This window comes from Drosophila nasuta, chromosome 3 (assembly GCF_023558535.2).
Source record: "Drosophila nasuta strain 15112-1781.00 chromosome 3, ASM2355853v1, whole genome shotgun sequence".
Lineage (NCBI taxonomy): Eukaryota > Metazoa > Arthropoda > Insecta > Diptera > Drosophilidae > Drosophila > Drosophila nasuta.
In genome coordinates this window covers 20,119,539-20,136,275 of record NC_083457.1, presented here as the reverse complement: position 1 = coordinate 20,136,275, position 16,737 = coordinate 20,119,539, and the positions used below count along the sequence as shown (strand labels likewise).

General features: G+C 37.0%; 4 protein-coding genes and 1 long non-coding RNA gene across 5 annotated transcripts; 1 reads left to right on the top strand and 4 right to left on the bottom strand.

The window, feature by feature from the left end:
• Positions 1-812: 812 nt before the first annotated feature.
• Positions 813-1,484, bottom strand: LOC132790876 (uncharacterized). Its single transcript, XM_060799619.1, has one exon. The coding sequence runs from the start codon at positions 1,346-1,348 to the stop codon at positions 1,040-1,042; it is 309 nt and encodes a 102-aa protein (XP_060655602.1). The 5' UTR covers positions 1,349-1,484; the 3' UTR covers positions 813-1,039.
• An 890-nt stretch (positions 1,485-2,374) lies between these two features.
• LOC132791833 (uncharacterized) lies at positions 2,375-3,389 on the bottom strand. Its single transcript, XM_060800927.1, has one exon. It carries the CDS (start codon positions 3,259-3,261, stop codon positions 2,539-2,541), a length of 723 nt encoding a protein of 240 aa, XP_060656910.1. The 5' UTR covers positions 3,262-3,389; the 3' UTR covers positions 2,375-2,538.
• Positions 3,390-3,915: 526 nt separating this feature from the next.
• LOC132791832 (venom serine protease) lies at positions 3,916-7,783 on the bottom strand. Its single transcript, XM_060800926.1, has 4 exons — positions 7,540-7,783; positions 6,304-6,736; positions 6,078-6,246; positions 3,916-4,727 (listed from the first exon to the last, which is right to left on the bottom strand). The coding sequence occupies exons 1-4, from the start codon at positions 7,753-7,755 to the stop codon at positions 4,358-4,360; spliced, it is 1,188 nt and encodes a 395-aa protein (XP_060656909.1). The 5' UTR covers positions 7,756-7,783; the 3' UTR covers positions 3,916-4,357.
• A 1,157-nt stretch (positions 7,784-8,940) lies between these two features.
• Positions 8,941-10,511, bottom strand: LOC132792761 (venom serine protease). Its single transcript, XM_060802227.1, has 5 exons — positions 10,237-10,511; positions 9,854-10,178; positions 9,692-9,790; positions 9,471-9,636; positions 8,941-9,411 (listed from the first exon to the last, which is right to left on the bottom strand). Exons 1-5 carry the CDS (start codon positions 10,456-10,458, stop codon positions 9,024-9,026), a joined length of 1,200 nt encoding a protein of 399 aa, XP_060658210.1. The 5' UTR covers positions 10,459-10,511; the 3' UTR covers positions 8,941-9,023.
• Positions 10,512-12,402: 1,891 nt separating this feature from the next.
• Positions 12,403-12,827, top strand: LOC132793384 (uncharacterized). Its single transcript, XR_009633117.1, has 2 exons — positions 12,403-12,546; positions 12,611-12,827. It is a non-coding gene; the product is annotated as an uncharacterized LOC132793384 (long non-coding RNA).
• The last annotated feature ends 3,910 nt before the right edge of the window (positions 12,828-16,737 follow it).

Here is a 16,737-nt window from a genome sequence, read left to right as displayed (position 1 = left end):
TCATATAAGTAAATAACTAATTTACTATAACTAGAATATAATTCAAACAAAAACAAAAAACATTAATTTAAATTTCACGGGCCTTACATTTGGGACTAGTTCGTTTTTTTCTTAAGTTGGAAGGACTGTTGATGAAATCTGTGCGAAATATCATGAAATATATTTACGGTTGTGTTTTCGAAGAGTGTATTTTTCGATTTTTAAAATGTCTGATTTAAGTGACTACAGAAGAGTCATACAATTTTTTTTTGTAGAATGAAATTTCGGCTGCCGCACATTATTGCGAAAGACCTTTGGTGATTTCTGACTACACATGTCGCAGAAAAATGTTTTTAGGTGGTCTAAAGACTTCAAAGAGGGTCGGGAACGTGTAGATGACTTGAATCGCTCCGGACCAAATGCCCAACACGTCAATGAAGTTAAGGAATTAGTGCTCAAAAATCATCGGTTGACTGTTGACTGATATGATCGGAATAACAGAGGCATCTGCGAAAACTATTTTAAAAGACCATTTGGGCCTACGGAAAGTCAAATATTATTTGATACCGAAAACTCTTAATTTTTTTCGAGTTTTGAGTCGATTTATGGTAGGAGACAAAGGCTGAATCGAAGAAGGCGCTGATGGCTGTATCGGCATATTTATATAATATATTATATTTTAAGGATTTGAAAAAACGTTGGCATAAGTTATCAGAAGGGGATTACTTTAAATGTGATGAAATTAATTAAGATTTCATTTTACTTTTTGCCCACAGTAGTAAAATTTTCCCATCCCAGAACTACAGTTATGTGTATATGAAAGTCAGTTATAATTTAATTTTTAAAGGAAGATTTTATTTCTGGACTCTATAAATAATTTACTTATATGTAAACATTGAGATCTCTGGACACTTGTATTACACTCTGATAGCTGTGGCTGACTGCTTACACAAATACCTGTAATTTTCATTGAGATTCCTCTGAATGGATATTTCATTTCTGTACACGACTCCACAGATAAGGCAATGAATATATAATCCTTGACTATAGTCGTCTGTGGCTATATGTCGTATGTGCCATATACCATCCGTCGACGGAAATCGATCCAGCGATATCGGGGATTACGATGGAACATTGTTGGTTCCATGAAGCCATTGCGTAGATGATGCTTTATATAGTTCTCCACATAGCTACGAGGTGCATGATGGTATTCAGGATTGGGTTCCGATTGTTTCTGTGCCAAGCCTCTGGTAATTTTCGCAATCTGTTCAGTTTTCGAATTATCCCGATGATGTAGTTGACGCCTGGCGTTGTTTATGTTTCTATTGCATAGGTGAACATCAAAATGTGTTAATCGGCACGAAAACATAATAACGATGAAACTATCTTTTGCGGTTTAATGACTTAATATTATAAATTTCGATTTGCTTAGATACATAGCTTTTTAAAATAATACTTTAATATTGTTATTTGTAGGTTAGTTAATGTTTGAACTCAGAGTGTAAGTTCATAGATGACTTTGACTTGATCGTGATTTAATCTCGGATGCATCACTAAATTTATCTACTCAATATATTTCTTTTTTTTGTTAATCTCAGAAGACCTCTTGTTCGGTTCTTGTGCTACTTAACACGCAAGTTTGCTCTTCAGAAACTAGCGACATACTTTATAATATTTGCACGTTCCTTTGTGTGCATAAAAGAGATACGGAAAAACAACATGGAAAGCAAAAAATATAAAAAAAGCGGAAAAAAATTGACTAAAGAAAGGGTCCGAATACAAATAAGAGTGCACTCAAGTAATACGCTTCATAATTTTTATTGTCAAGTCTTTTGGGGGTTTGGGCTCTTGGCGTCGCGTCGTTTGTTGGCCCACTCAACAACAAAAGCTGCAAAGCGCTTGCCACGCTGAACAACAAAACGACAAAAAAAAAAGGTGGAATGGAAAAAGGCAGAAAATGAAGTGCAGGCGGCACAGTACAAGAGATTGCAACAAAGCACAACAGCATTTTTTACAAAGCAGCATAAATTTTATAATATAGAAAAAAAAAGAATCAATGTGGAAAAAACAAGAGAAAAGGATTACGAGGGTGCTAGGACCGAGGACAGAGGACAGACCACTTCTTATGCAAAGCACTGGCCCACTGCAGGCAGCTGTCCTGCTGACTTCTCCTCCTCTCTACTCTCCTTGGCCAATGCTTGCAATTAACTTGCCCTGTGAAACACTCGTTTGTTAAGTTGTTGCCATTTCTAGTGTTTTGCGCGAGTTCATTTTGATGTACTTTCATTTCACATTTTTTTTATTATGGCAATATCTGACAAATCTGCAATTGTACTTTACAATTGCTGTAATTAGGCGCAGCCTACACTTTGACTTTGATGTGCACAGCATTAAATTGGGCTAAGTGACCCGAAGTTGGGAAAGAAATTTTTAATTGAATCAATTAGCGAAACATGCAAATCCATGAATGTACTTAAAACATAATTCAAGTATAAATTTACGACCAAAAAGACTTGGATGAAAGGCCGCTATACAAAAATTGAGCAATCCAGAAATGGATTAATAATAGCTCGATCCACCAAAGACCAATCGATGGCGAAATTCGGCCCAGCAATTACGATGTGATTTGTACGTTTGATATGGAGCAATCACTTTCCGCGACAGCTTGGAACCAGGCGTAAAGCTCTGCCTTGAGACACGTCTTAGTAGTTCAGCATCGTCCTCCCGTTGCTTATCCTGGTCATCCTCATTGGTCTCCGGGATGCCGAAGAGCGTTTCACGCACGGATCGCACATCCATGAAATCACCCTCATCTTTCTCTTCCTCCTTTTTACGTTTCTCGGATTGAGGTTTCTTCATGCTCGCCTCCCTGGGAAGCGAGTTCACAACCTCCGCGCGATTGTGGACATGCTTAGTCATAGCAACAGGTCCTCGCTTCTTCACCGCATCACCGCGTAGCATCGCAACGCGTTTGGCCGACGCATTTTTGGCAGTCAGAATGTTGTTGCGTCGCGGCGTTGCGCCTCTTCTGGCCATCGACATGCTGTGGTTGATGGCACTGCCAAACTTCCTCACATTGTCCCAGCTCCGGTTCTGTCGCATCAGCTGGATGGCAGCATAGGTTTCCTCTCGCTGAGGCCATACACGACGATTGTTCAATTTGTGATGCAAGGCAATCGAATCATAATTCTTGGCCACGACGCATCTGCCACTAAAGTAGCGGGGAGAGGTGTAGATCGATTGTGCCAAACGTTGCACAGCTGAGAAATTCTTGCCTGGCATTGTAACTAATTTTTTTTTACAAACAATTTTATTGTGTCAAGCAATACTTTGAAGAAAGTTATTCTTTTTTTTTTATTAAAAACATCAAAAATTTTGGTCTGTAATCTGTGGAAAGTTGAATGAAACTGAGACTCAACCTATTTCTTAAATGACACCAAACGCAATGGATGCCATACTCAAAACTCAAATTTCAAAGGGAAATCTTCAAAATATATAAATATATCTGTTTATTTATTTATTGAAATTTATTTGCGTATTTATTGTTGGTGAAATTCAATTAAAAATCTACTTGAGCTGCATATCAAACAATGGCAATGTGTAGAGTGAAAAACTCATACCTCTCACCACTTAGAAATTTATTAATTTTACAACAGACAAACAGTCAGTCTCTTTTGGCCATTGGGGAGTAGGAGAAGAATTGTGGCCTTGAAGGCCTATGCAAAATTTAACGCAATTTTAAGATAACAAAGAGATGACGACAACATGAGCGTAGCCAAGAAATTGAGTTAGCACTCAATTACAACAACAATTATGAGTTGCATTTTGCAAGAAAATGCAAATACAAATACAATAAAAAGACAATGTGCGAAGCACACCAATTAATACTCTATTTTTTTGTGGTTTAAACCATATCAGAAAATATATTAAGTTCAGTTTAGTTTTAAATACATATATTATCAATGAATTTTTATATAATTATAATATATAAATATATATTTTAACAAACTTTAACATTTCAATTTGTGTTAGGTTATTCATAAACTGTAGCTAATCAATTGAGTTAGTGTAGCAAATGCCTTCATATTTGATTGCAGTGCGTGCAAACTATGCGCAGAGGCTAAGGATTGTTGAGGTCGGAGGGGGGCTGGGTTGTGTCTTGTTTAAATGTAGGCAAAACATGTCACTGCTTTTTAATTTAAATGCAAATTAAGGCTTTTGTCAACACTCGAAGACTGTCAAACTGAAGCAGAAGTAAATTCGAGCACTTCAAGAAGGCAAAAGAAGGTGTTGTTGCCAGAGGGGGCAATGTCAAGATAGTTGTATATAAAATCTTTAAGCTTGCAGCATTTCATCAATCCGTGTACACAGTCCATCCTTAACGCATACACATTGAGTTGCCCACATAGTCGCCTATCCACTTCAGATGCGACGAGATTCGGGTGTTCACCCCAATGCCATATCTCTGGCCACATGAGCGTCCATAGCTGATCACGCCGAGCAGGAACATACGATTGCGCTGACGCAATATGACAGGACCTCCCGAATCGTATTGGCAGGAGTCCTGTCCTTGTCCTGTGTGATCATATGTGCAAACTTGATTAGCGTCTATACTGATGTTATAACGTATACTGCAGTCGGAGTTGACAATCGTCATCACATTCGCCTTTTGCAACGTATTCGATTTGACTGAACCAAAACCTAAAGTTCCCCACCCGGCGATATCCACAACATCGTAGGCTTCACCGCTAAAAAAATGGTAGAAAAATAAATAAAAGATGTTAGCAAATATATACTGAAACTAAATTAATTATTATTAATTGTTAAGTGAAATGGTAGAATCGAGTGCGGTCGACTGGAAGATACCAACTGTCCATTTTGATAAAAGTAATACAGTGAGAAGGCGTGTTCGTATATCAAATTAAAATACCGAAAAAAATCTAAAGTATACCAAAAGTTATATTTAACATTGCGATACTTTTGTACGTAGAAAACTTTTTGAAGTAAATAGGACCCGACAGCTAAAGTCGGGGTTTGTACACTAAAAATATTTCTTACTCTTCCAAGCTTGGGCAAGTTTTGAATTTAGAATAGAATATATGTATTGGGTAAAAAAATTAATGTTAACATTGAAGGAGTAGTTCGCATATTATGTAGAGAAAATAAGACTGCTTAAAAACATATTCTAAAAGAAGAAGGGGAGAAAATAAAGAAGGCCATTAAATATTTTATGTCCAAAAGTTTAATTACAAATGCTTGTTACTAAAATAATGAAATAAAAATTAGAATATCAAGTAAATGTGTCATTAGCAACAGCAACAATATAGAAAAAGAGATTATGGACAATATTTCAGTATGTTAATATAAATTTTCATGTACTATATACACTCGATCAACTGAAGAGGTTCACATAAATTCGCTTGCATTTTCATGATTTCTTCATCACATATTGATCGCACACTTTAACTTTATATTTGTGTTAATTAATGTGTGCTAGGAAAGGACTGTTTGCAAAGTACCGTTACTTTGCATATTCTGTTTTGCTATTACTTACGCTAATTTCTGTGCAATTTTTTGGTTCAACTGAATAGGCTCAGCTGAAAGATTTTAAATTTTTAATTAAACTTGACGGTGTGGTGACACATTTTTGATGCAAATTTGTAATTTCATATATTTCCTTTAAATTAAATAAGAAATGGGACGCGGAGAACAAATATTCGAGTATGAAAGAGGCCAAATCAAAGCCTATCGTGAAAGTAGGCCATCGCAAAATCGTTAAAAAAATTAGACGAAGACAAAATGATGTGAGAAACTTTTTGAGAAATAAGTCAGAATACGGCAAAAACATGAAAGTTAAATACGCCTCTGATATCATGAACCTATTCAGTTGAGCGGCAGTGTATGTTATTCTTGTTATTAGTGTTTTGACTGCCAAACAAGGAAACTATTCTACTAAGCAACATTTATTATACATTTTAAGCCTTAAGTGAACATGATGTAAAGCGAATACAAATAATGAAGTGCAGTCTTAGCACTAAATATTATTTCTCAAAATTCGATTCCTGGATTCCGAATGAGTTTAAAATATTTGAACTTACCCCTGGATATGTCTGAAGGGCAGACAAATTGGAGCAACACCGCGTGACCAAACGAAGCGTCTCACAGTCTGAAGCAGAGCAATGTCGTTGGTATTTCGAGTGCTGCTGTAATTCGGATGCCTGATAATACTTTGTATGGCATATTGCGAGGCAAACATTGATTCACCAGCTGTGAGAAATATATGATAAACAAAAGAAAGGAAGGCAGCGATGAAATGTAACTCACTTAGACTGAGATCGTGGACGCCAACTATGGCCATAATGCGACTCGCAACGGGCTGACGATCTGTGCAATGTGCTGCTGTGACAATGAAGCGATCACTGATGATGCTGCCACCACAAAATATGGGAAGATTTGAGCTGATATCTCGCAGTCCCACCATTGAGGGAAACTCATGCTTGGCCGCCTCCTTGCCGTTGGTAATACGCGTTGTCAGAGACCAGCCACAGTCGCAGGGCACACGAACTGCAATCGCCTGGCAGCTTAGTCTGGCCTGCTGCTGAGACGCGAAGTTGGTGGAATGATAACCGATGGCCATGGTTTGAAAGTGTGAGGCAAGTGTAATGCGACCTGTGCGGCAAAAGCGTTCGCCATCGCGAAATTGGAGGTCACCATCCCGAGATATATAAAGAAAGTTCGTCTGACACATATCGGGATACTGCAACGAGCAGTTATGTAAATAATAATAAAGATAATACAAATATTAATAATAAATATGTGAATTATAAATAAACAACATATTTTGAATATCAAAACAAGTAAGAAAGTTACAGTCGAGTATGCTCGACTGTGAGTCGAGTGTACTCGACTGTGAGATACCCGCTACCCAATTTGATTAAAAGCAATATATTTTGCGGTATTATTCTCAAAATATACCGAATATACTGCAAATATACTAAAAATATATCAAGTGGTATATCGATATAGTACACCATTCAAAATATACCATGGACGGCTCAATATACCAGATTGTCGGTCAAAGCAACTAAGAGTCCTAGTAAATAGGCGTTTTTGCCCATACAAAAGGATTTCTTTAATAACTTCGACAATTTTTATCTGATCGAAACCAAATTCAGGAATCATAACTACTATAGTTATTATTATATATACCAAAATTCACAACCTTAGCTTTGCGGGGGCGGAAGTGGGCGTGGCAAAGATTTGAAACAAACTTGATCTGCTTGCAAACATAATAATTGCTGTCGAAAAATAATTATTGCTCTATCTCATATAGTCTTTGAGATCCAGTGTTTCATACGAACAGACGGACAGACAGACAGACGAAAAGACAGAGATGCCTCCTTTAACCTGATACATACATTTCCTGCCGGTACAAAGTTTTAATATCGTTCTACCCTATGGGTAGCGGGTATAATAAAATACTTGGGACTAAGTTTAGATAAAATAATAAATTGGGTGTAATATTATTAAATCTGTTTATTAATTACTAAGATAACTCACCACTTCAAACACACAACTCAGATGTATCACATGGGAGGCGGGTGCATGCAGTTGATAGCGACAACTGCTGCCAGCTGGAAATGGTCTCGGATAATTCGAACTTGTTATATTGATTGTTTGACCTGGCTGCAAGCTGTACTGCCAATTGCATTGCTGTGACTTAGCCAGGCCAAAGAAAATCGGCACAGCAAGCAATATCACACTTAACTTAAACATGCTTGCCGAATATTAATTGGCGGCTGCAATAAAGACAACTGAGTTCTGTAATGCATTTCTCACCTGCTTATATACGAATTTCGTAAGACTATAATAAATATTGTTGTATACTGAATGGAGTAAGCTTGTTGGTCGATTTTGGAGACAACGTCAGTCGTATTGACGTTTTCTGCTTACATAAGTAGACTGCAGAAAATAAAAAAAGAATCACAATGTTTTTTATCAGTCTATAAAAAAGGTAAATTATTAAGTGGTTCATTTAAGAATGACTCGCCAAATTTGTTTATTTTTTATACCCGCTACCAACGGTTAGAAGAGTATTTTAACTTTTGTGCAGACACAAAATGTATGAAGATGGAAGCATCTCTGATTCCAAAACATATTCTTGATCAGCGTCGACAGCCAGGACGATCTAGCCATATCCATCTTTCCGTCTGTCCGTTCGCATAATCCTAGATCTCAAAAATCAGAAGAGATAAAGGTATAATTCAACAGCACTTGTTATTGTAGTACTCAGATTAAATTTGTTTAAGTTTTTTTTCACGCTTACTTCTGCACATGCAAATTGAAAAAATATATAAAAGCAAACGTATTTTTGTATATTTAAATTGTGCCTACAATCAATTATAACTACACTATTTAGATTTCTGAAAATTTTGCTTCAATCTAATACAAAGTGTGGAATTTTTTTATAACTACTATATTTTGAACTTTATGGTATATTTTAATTGTAGTAATCTATCAATATACTAAATATAACCAACGGTATATTTTACTGTTTTTCGGTATTTGATAGTTATTTGTTTTGGTTGACGATCCAGTATTTTTTTACACTTCTTGGCATATTTTAAACGCAGAAGTATATCCGTATACCAAATATTCGGTGTGCCTCAGTATATTTTTTATATTTTTTCAATATATTGTGAGAATAGTAATAATAATACTGCAAAGTTTTTATTGCAATCGGGTAGCGGGTATCTCTTAACAAATATTACCGGGCCAATCGGTTATTTGCACCACTTACTATATCAGCAATGTTTAAAATCATATGCAAATAAAATAAGACTACGTCCTTATAATCGGTGTATGAAGTTTGCCCTGAATGAGATTTTCCTAAAATGATACTTTATTGCTTGTACTGGTTTAATTGCTTAATAAATTTAAAAAAAATTAAATAAATTAAAGTTTAAAGTTTATATAATGATTGGGTAAGTGTTATATTTACATAAATTTGAAGTACATATTAGTCTTTTGCAATAACTCTGTGCTTACATAGATACAACGCAGTTGGAATATCCAATCTTCTGTCGAATCCAGCTAATATATGAGGTCACTCTAGTATTGACGCCCATAGAATAAGCCGCATTACCGCAATTCTTGCCAAAACTGACGATGCCAAGAAGGAATTGCTTGGCGGAACGCTTGATAACCGGACCACCTGAATCAAATTGACAGGAATCGCGACTGTTGCCCGTATAATCGTAAGTGCACATTTGACCAGAATTAATGGTAGCAACGCCGTTGTAATCTGTTTGGCAATCCACATTATTGACAACCATCAGATTGATCTTCTGCAGAGTTGCGGATAGATAACCGCCAAACGAAGTCATGCCATAGCCAATAACATCAACGGTGTCGTAAGAAAACGTGGCAGAGCTGTAAGTAAAGTTCAAAAGTGAATTTAAATACCAAACCAAGTCGAGTGCTCTACTTACGTGCCCTGTGGTGGCAGACAAATGGGACCCACGCCCCTTGTCCATTTTATAGAGGTGGCTGTGGTGAGCACGGCGATATCATTCTCCACAGATGGATTATTCACATACTGCTCGTGCTGCACCATTTGCTGAATGGCATATTGAGCGTAGTAGATCGAGCTGCTGGCTGCGAGTTGAAGTGTGAGTTTGAGATAAATATTAATTCCAATATTTGTACTTACGATTTTGTATACTGTTGGTGCCCACGATGGCCACTATATTTGTGGCCTGGCTGACTTGATTCGTGCAGTGAGCAGCAGTCACTAAGTGGCGATGTGAGACTATCGAAATGAGAAGAAGTTGAAGATATGGATGATATAAAGGCTCCTCCTGCTAATACTCACCAATAGTGGCGCCACAGAAAATGGCCACATTCGAAGTGGTATCCTTGAGGGCTGCCATACTGGGATATTCATTGGCAGCAGCAGCTTGGCCATTGGCAATTCGTGTGGTAGCGGACCAGCCACAATTACAGCTCTGCGGCTTAGCGGTGAGTGAGCACCTGAATTTTCCCCCGACGTTGCCCGTTGAGATGTAGGCGAAGACGAGTTCCGTGAATAGAGAATCTCGGGTGAAGGTGCCGGTGCCGCAAAAGTTTTCCGAGGTGCGCATCAAGAGATCGCCTTCAGTGTCTAGCCAGAAGTTATCCGTGCTGCACTGGCCATTATTCTGTGTAAGTATTTGATGTGAAAATGGATTTATCATGAATATTGGAAGTCCAACTTACCGATGGCAAACTGATCGTGCATTGTACTGTAATGTAATAATCCACGGGTGCAACAAATTTGTATCGACACGAGGTGCCAGGCGGATAGGTTGAGTTATAATACGGAGATTCGACGTAGATCGTGTCCTTTACGGTATAGGTGTTATCGCAGCCCTCAAAGTAACCCCACGCAGCAGGCAGAACTAAAAGGCTGCCTATGAAAATTAGGCAATGGCTGAGCATTTTGTGTCAAGACCTTTTCGCTTTCGATGCCAGCACTGAACTGGGCGAAATTAAACGCCACCCACTAACTAATATCAACAGCTATGCAATCAAGCAAAACCGAAAGCTAAGCCAACAAACACTTTGCTTTATTGTTGTGCTATTAAAATAAAAAAGAGACTGACAGCAGTTGATAAAACAGCATTGCGCATACGCCACGTATACGCCCATTGTATCGAGTATCAGTTTCCATTTCAATAATTGGGCCCTGCACTTGTGCTAATATTGGCGGAAAACGTTACCTCACCTCGAAGTGCATTCGTTTTTGAACTTGGCAGATTAACTGGGTCTAAGCATTCACAATAATTACATGACAGTCGCTTGCGAGGTTGTCTTAACAGAAATAAGTGGGTGACAAGTGATAAGAGTTGGAAAATTTACATTGTCTGAAATGAAGCAACAAACGAGGGCTGTTTAAAAAATGAATGTAGTTTATATTGTTTGCAATGTTTAAAAAAATTTTATTGTATATTTAATCAGAATTAATTTTAGCGATTGAAACTAAATGCATTTTCTATTACTTCAATTAATTCTTGTGCTTTGCCTATCTTTTAAACTCATTTAATTTACATACGCTGTGGGTCATGGAATTTACCATAGACCTAGTTGGAAACTAAAAAGCTTACAGAATTTCGAGCTTCGAGTAATCCGGCAGCCCTCAACGACAGCTGCTAGTTCGCGATAAACCCGAAGCCTTAAGCAAATAAACATTTTGCACAATGAGTTCTAATTAAAAGACAAATATTTAAACAAAATAAAAAAAAAAAAACAAAAATACAAAACAGAAGCGTCAACGTACGGGACTTAATATAAGTCTTAATTATTTCGTTTCTTATCAAAGATAAATACTTTTAATCGGCAGATATGAGCAAAAAATGTAAACAATGCTTAAACTGAAGATTTCAGAAAGACATTTATGGATAGAAATCTAAATGTTGGGAATTAGTATGAATATAAAAGCAACTGTTTTACTTTAACATAAACAGTTTAAATATTTTTTGCTTGGTGTTCTTATTAAGTAAATAAATAAAAGTCCATAAAAAATATATTTAAAATTTTTATTATGTTTAATGTGTCAAATATTGACATTTTCTCTTAATAATTATTCCGATAGTTATTTTATTTATCGTGAATAAGACTGTTTTTTAGTTTAATGATAAAGATTAGATTAAAATTTTTGTATCTAGTATGTAAATTACCAATTCTTGGGAAATTATTCTGAAAGCTTACAATAATGAAAGCTACTCAATGATTATAATCAATTTGCTTTATAATACTGCTTGTTTTAAGTTTTAAATTAATCATATTTTTATGTTGCAGGCAAAAGTAGGCATCTTCGAACCTAAGAGTATATATATTCTTGATCAGCGTCAACAGCTGAGACGATAAAGTCATGTACGTCTGTCTGTCTGTATGATGATCTAGATCTCAGAGACTTATTAAGTTTGCACGAAAATTAAGTTTGTTTCAAATTACTGCCACGCCCACTTATGACCCCGCACATTTCCAAAAATCTAATAGCAAGCTTTGTAGCTAGCGTCGCGATAACTACAATAACAACTCTAGTATTTATGATTCATGAAAATTAGGTTACAAACAGAAATTTTAGAAGATATAGAAGAAGTCATTTTACATAGAAAAAATGCCTACTTATAGTGCTTAGTGTCTTTATGACCTTGGATGACATATGGTATATTTTCTAATTTTTGGTATATTTTAAATGCAACATTATGTCAATATACCAATTAAAGCTTTTGCTGACTATTATTTTGGTATACTTTAAGTATAATACCGCACTGTTTTGCTTTTATTAAAAATCGGTAGTCGGTATCTCATAGTCGTGTACACTCGAATGTAGCTTTCTTACTTGTCATAATATCGTTTTTCTGTAAAGTGAACTGAAAAGTCAAAATGGACAATTTCTGTGCAGTAGTTAGTTTAATTTTACAGCACGTTGAAGATGATAAAAAATGTATTGTTTATATTTCATTAACTTTTTACTCACATAAATTCACTGTGCATCATTTGCCTTGCAGAGAGAAAAATATGGTGAAAATATGTTAAAAATACAACGTAAATTTATAGTATGCCAGCTGATGTAGACAATTCCCAGATGTCAAGAAATAAATGCAGAGAAAACAGAGAGAAAATGAAAGGATGATCGACACAAAAGTTGATGCGGACAGTGTTCGATTTACCAAGAGATATCGCATAAAGTAAGCCGATAAATTGGTAAAGTGCAGAAGAGATGTTTGGAAAATCAGGCTGCAAGATTTCTTGCTGCAGCATGTAATTATAATATAATTTTTTTGTGCCAACACTTTTTAAAATGCCTCGTTGCAGTTTTTGCTTTGGTTTCTATCTTCGCTTTTCCAACTATGTTTGTCTCCATCTCGCTCTAGTTCTCTGTCTCTCTCTCTCTTTCTCTGTTTCTCCATGAGTGTGGTATATAAGGCAGCTATGTCTATATTTTCTATTGCCGTTTTTTGTGCCATCCACTTTGCGTTTTTTATCCGCATTTGCATTTTCCACTAATTTGACTTTTGTATTGTTGTGGTCGACATGCCGCTCAGCCTCCCGAGAGCCTCCCCTTCCCCGCCCTGGACCAGCTTCCCCTAAAAACATTCGCCGTCATGTGCAGCGGCGGTTATGTGTTAGAGTTTTTTCTCTTCCTTTTGCTTTCCACCAATCAGCTCAACGCATTCTCTGTTTCCTGCCACATTACTCTCTCACTCTCTCGCTTTGTGTGTGCGGTTATGTGTGTGTGTGGGGGTAGTTGGGTGGTTGGGCTACGCACTTTTTGACTTTGCTCTGTGGGTGCGTTGTGGGGCAATGCGTTTTCCATGCATTGGTTGGCTGTCGAATTCTGCTGCCTAGGGTTGGGTTTCGTATCTGTGTGCATACATGTATGTGTATGTATATGGGAGTGTGTGTGTATGTATTTCGGGATGCATTCCCACTGCCTAACATCTGATGTGGTTGTGACTTTGTGGCCATATCATTAATTGCCGCTAGCAGCCGGCACGACATCAAAAAAAACCCACACAAACTGTGGTAAAAAGCTTTGCAGCATTGCAAAAAATTTCAAATAGTTGGGAAAATTGCATATATTCTGGCTACTTCATTGCTAGGAATAAAATCATGACAGTAAATAGGTCAATAAAAAATAAAATTTAAATTTTAATACACATTTCCTAAATCTTCCAATTTAATTTGAACGAATTTATTATTACTTAAATTTTACCCAAATCAAATTAGTTTTTTTTTTAATACATTTATTTAAGTACTACTTATTACAATAATATAATATTCAAAGATACTGATCTCGATTCATATTCTGCCATATTCAATGTAACTACTACCAAAAATATTCACAATTGCACTACAAAATATTGAGTTATGAAAAACTTATATTGATATTGGCAAATTTCGACTATAAAAATATATTGTAATCGCCTAAAAAAATGCCTTTACACTGAAAGCTAAAATGTAATTGGAATAACTGTTAGTCTCTATCTATCTATACGGTAGTTTTATCGCCCCAAGCACTATTTGTTCAACTTTGTTCCTGTCTATTTCAGTTACACATCCAACCAGTTTATCACTTTTCGCACAAACACACACATACACACTAACACACGCAAACAGCAAACACATTCAATTTGCTGGACCTTCAATCACAATAAATCCATACAAATTTCCGTTATATATCCAGAACTCAAAGAGGAACGACAGTAATAAAAACTTTCAAATGCAAACTAAGCAAATTTTAATTAATGAAAAATTGCAATTAAAAAAAGGCAGAGAACTCTTTGCTCTGCTCTCGCTCACGCGAACGTTGTTGGTCTCGCTCTAACCAAGCAAAAGTCCGCAGATGTACACAATTTTTCATTACGTAGAGGCACAGAAACTACAAAAAGAAGAAAAAAGATTTGAAAAAAAAAATGCAATCAAAATGCTGCCTAGTAAATGCATAAAAAACAACGCACAGCCACATGTACATACTATATGGTATGTGTTGTGCGAATACATATATTGCATGTGTGTGTGTGTGTGTGTGTGTGTGTTTGGTGGGTGGGGTGGGCTAACGAAATAGGCGTCATCTAAGCAAGCAGTGCAGCTGCTGCTGCTGCTGCCACAGTCGCTGTCGACGTCGCTCTGCCAGTTGCCAGCGTTGCCCGATTAACATAAACACGCAAAAACATTAACACCGCCGCAGCCACAAAACGCAGCCAACCAACAGCCAACGGCGCCAGCGTTGACGACGACGGCGACGACGACGACGCAGTTAGAAAACAAGAACAACAACTGCATACGTCATACATAGATAACGTGGCGTATGTGTAATGCGAGAGCAAGATAGCACTGTGATGTAGTTGGGGCTCGCTCTTCCACGCTCATTACACTCATTTCGCATAGTTGTTGTTGTTGTTGTTGTTTTCACTGTTTGCTCTACTCTGCTCGGCTGTGGTTGTAGATGGGTGCGCATAGGCAATTTTCCACATTTTCACACACAGACGATGCCAGCCAGCAAATGCGAAAAAAGTCGACACGCAGACGCTGACTGCGCTGCCGCGCTGCTGCGCCAGTCGCACCAGTCGACGGCCGCACCCCCAAACCCAATCACAAAAACGCGTTAATAAGAAAACGTGGCGCAAAAAACTACACACACACACACACACACACACACGCTCTCACGTATTCACACACATACTCAAGCTGCAGTGTCTCCCTCTCTGCTGCCCGCTGCCCCATTCCAAGTGCTCGCAACGACCGTCAGCCAATCACAGAATTTGTTTACGAATTGCCCGGCAAAAGCAACACAAAGAAAATGTTGGCGGCAGCGCAACGTTTTGCCAAATCGCAAAAAAAAAGAGCGTCGCTCATTTTGTGCAATTTTTCCCACACAGCATCAAATGGCCGTCGCATCGCATCGCATCGCGTCGCTCTGCTTGGCTTTGCTTACTTGCGCTCTCTCACTCGCCTGTTCTCTCGCACTCTTACACACGCGCTCTCCCACTCTCCCATTCACTGGGGCTCTCTTCATACGACACCGACGACTGTTTGGCACATTTTTTCTTTGCATTTCGTGTTGTTGCCTTACATTACCCACTGTTGCTCATTTGCGCTGCGTAAAAGGTACACGAAAAGCAGCCACGTGCGCTGGCCTCGACAAAAGAGTGCACCAACTGTCGCTCTCTTAGCTGTGGTGCGCTCTTTGCTTAACAGTTGGCGCTTCGTTCAGTTTTCGCTTTTGGTGACGCTGCGACGTCGCGACGGAAGCAGCGCGTCGCTTGCAGCGTTATTTATGCGAGCCATTTGGTTAACTGCACTACATATGCGAAAATGTTCAGGCTTTTTCATTTTCTTATCAAAGCAAATACAATCCTACATATTAATGACATAATAATTAATATGAAACTTTTGTAGGCAATACTAATAATTTAGTCTGTAAAAATGTTAGTACTATTTAAATTTAAATATTTGCTGTTTTTATTATTTTCATACATTTTAATATCAAATATAAAAGAATCGTGTTTTTTTATTGTTAAAAAAATAATATTTTTTTAGTTATATAGTATTCTACTACCAATATATAAATTCAAATAAGTTCATTATATACTATATCTACAAGATTTATATTAGAGACTAAAACTATTGCAAGAAAAACTTAAAATTATTATCACACAAAATAACAATATAAAGAGCAAGTAAATTGTGGGAAATAAAATTGTTACACGTAATATTTTATTATAATATTAAATATGTAACATTTATTCTAACTGATTGACATATTGAATGATTGACTGACTGAGTAGCTCAGTTCGAATATTAAGAGCCAGGATACTCAACATTTTCACGCAACAGGTTTTATAAAATCGTGCTTTCGTCTGGGATTTTTTACAATTCTTATGATAATTAACTCAATCAGAAGGGGCTCAAAGCTTTTGTGTATAGAAAATGCATAGCATGTGCTAAGGGTTAGCAGTTACTCGGGCTTTAATCGCTAATAGATTGAAATAAATATTTAGGTAGGTCGATTTTTCGTCTAAAATAAATTATCTGACAAACCAGCGAACGAACTTCAATTATAAGTTTACCGCTTACATTAATCCTAATGAAATGCATTACGAAATTTAATTTGGTCAGCCAATTCAATCAGTATAACATAAAAAATCGTTTTTTTTTTAAAGTTAATTTGTTTTGATTATCATCTAAATTTATTTGTGATAAATGTAG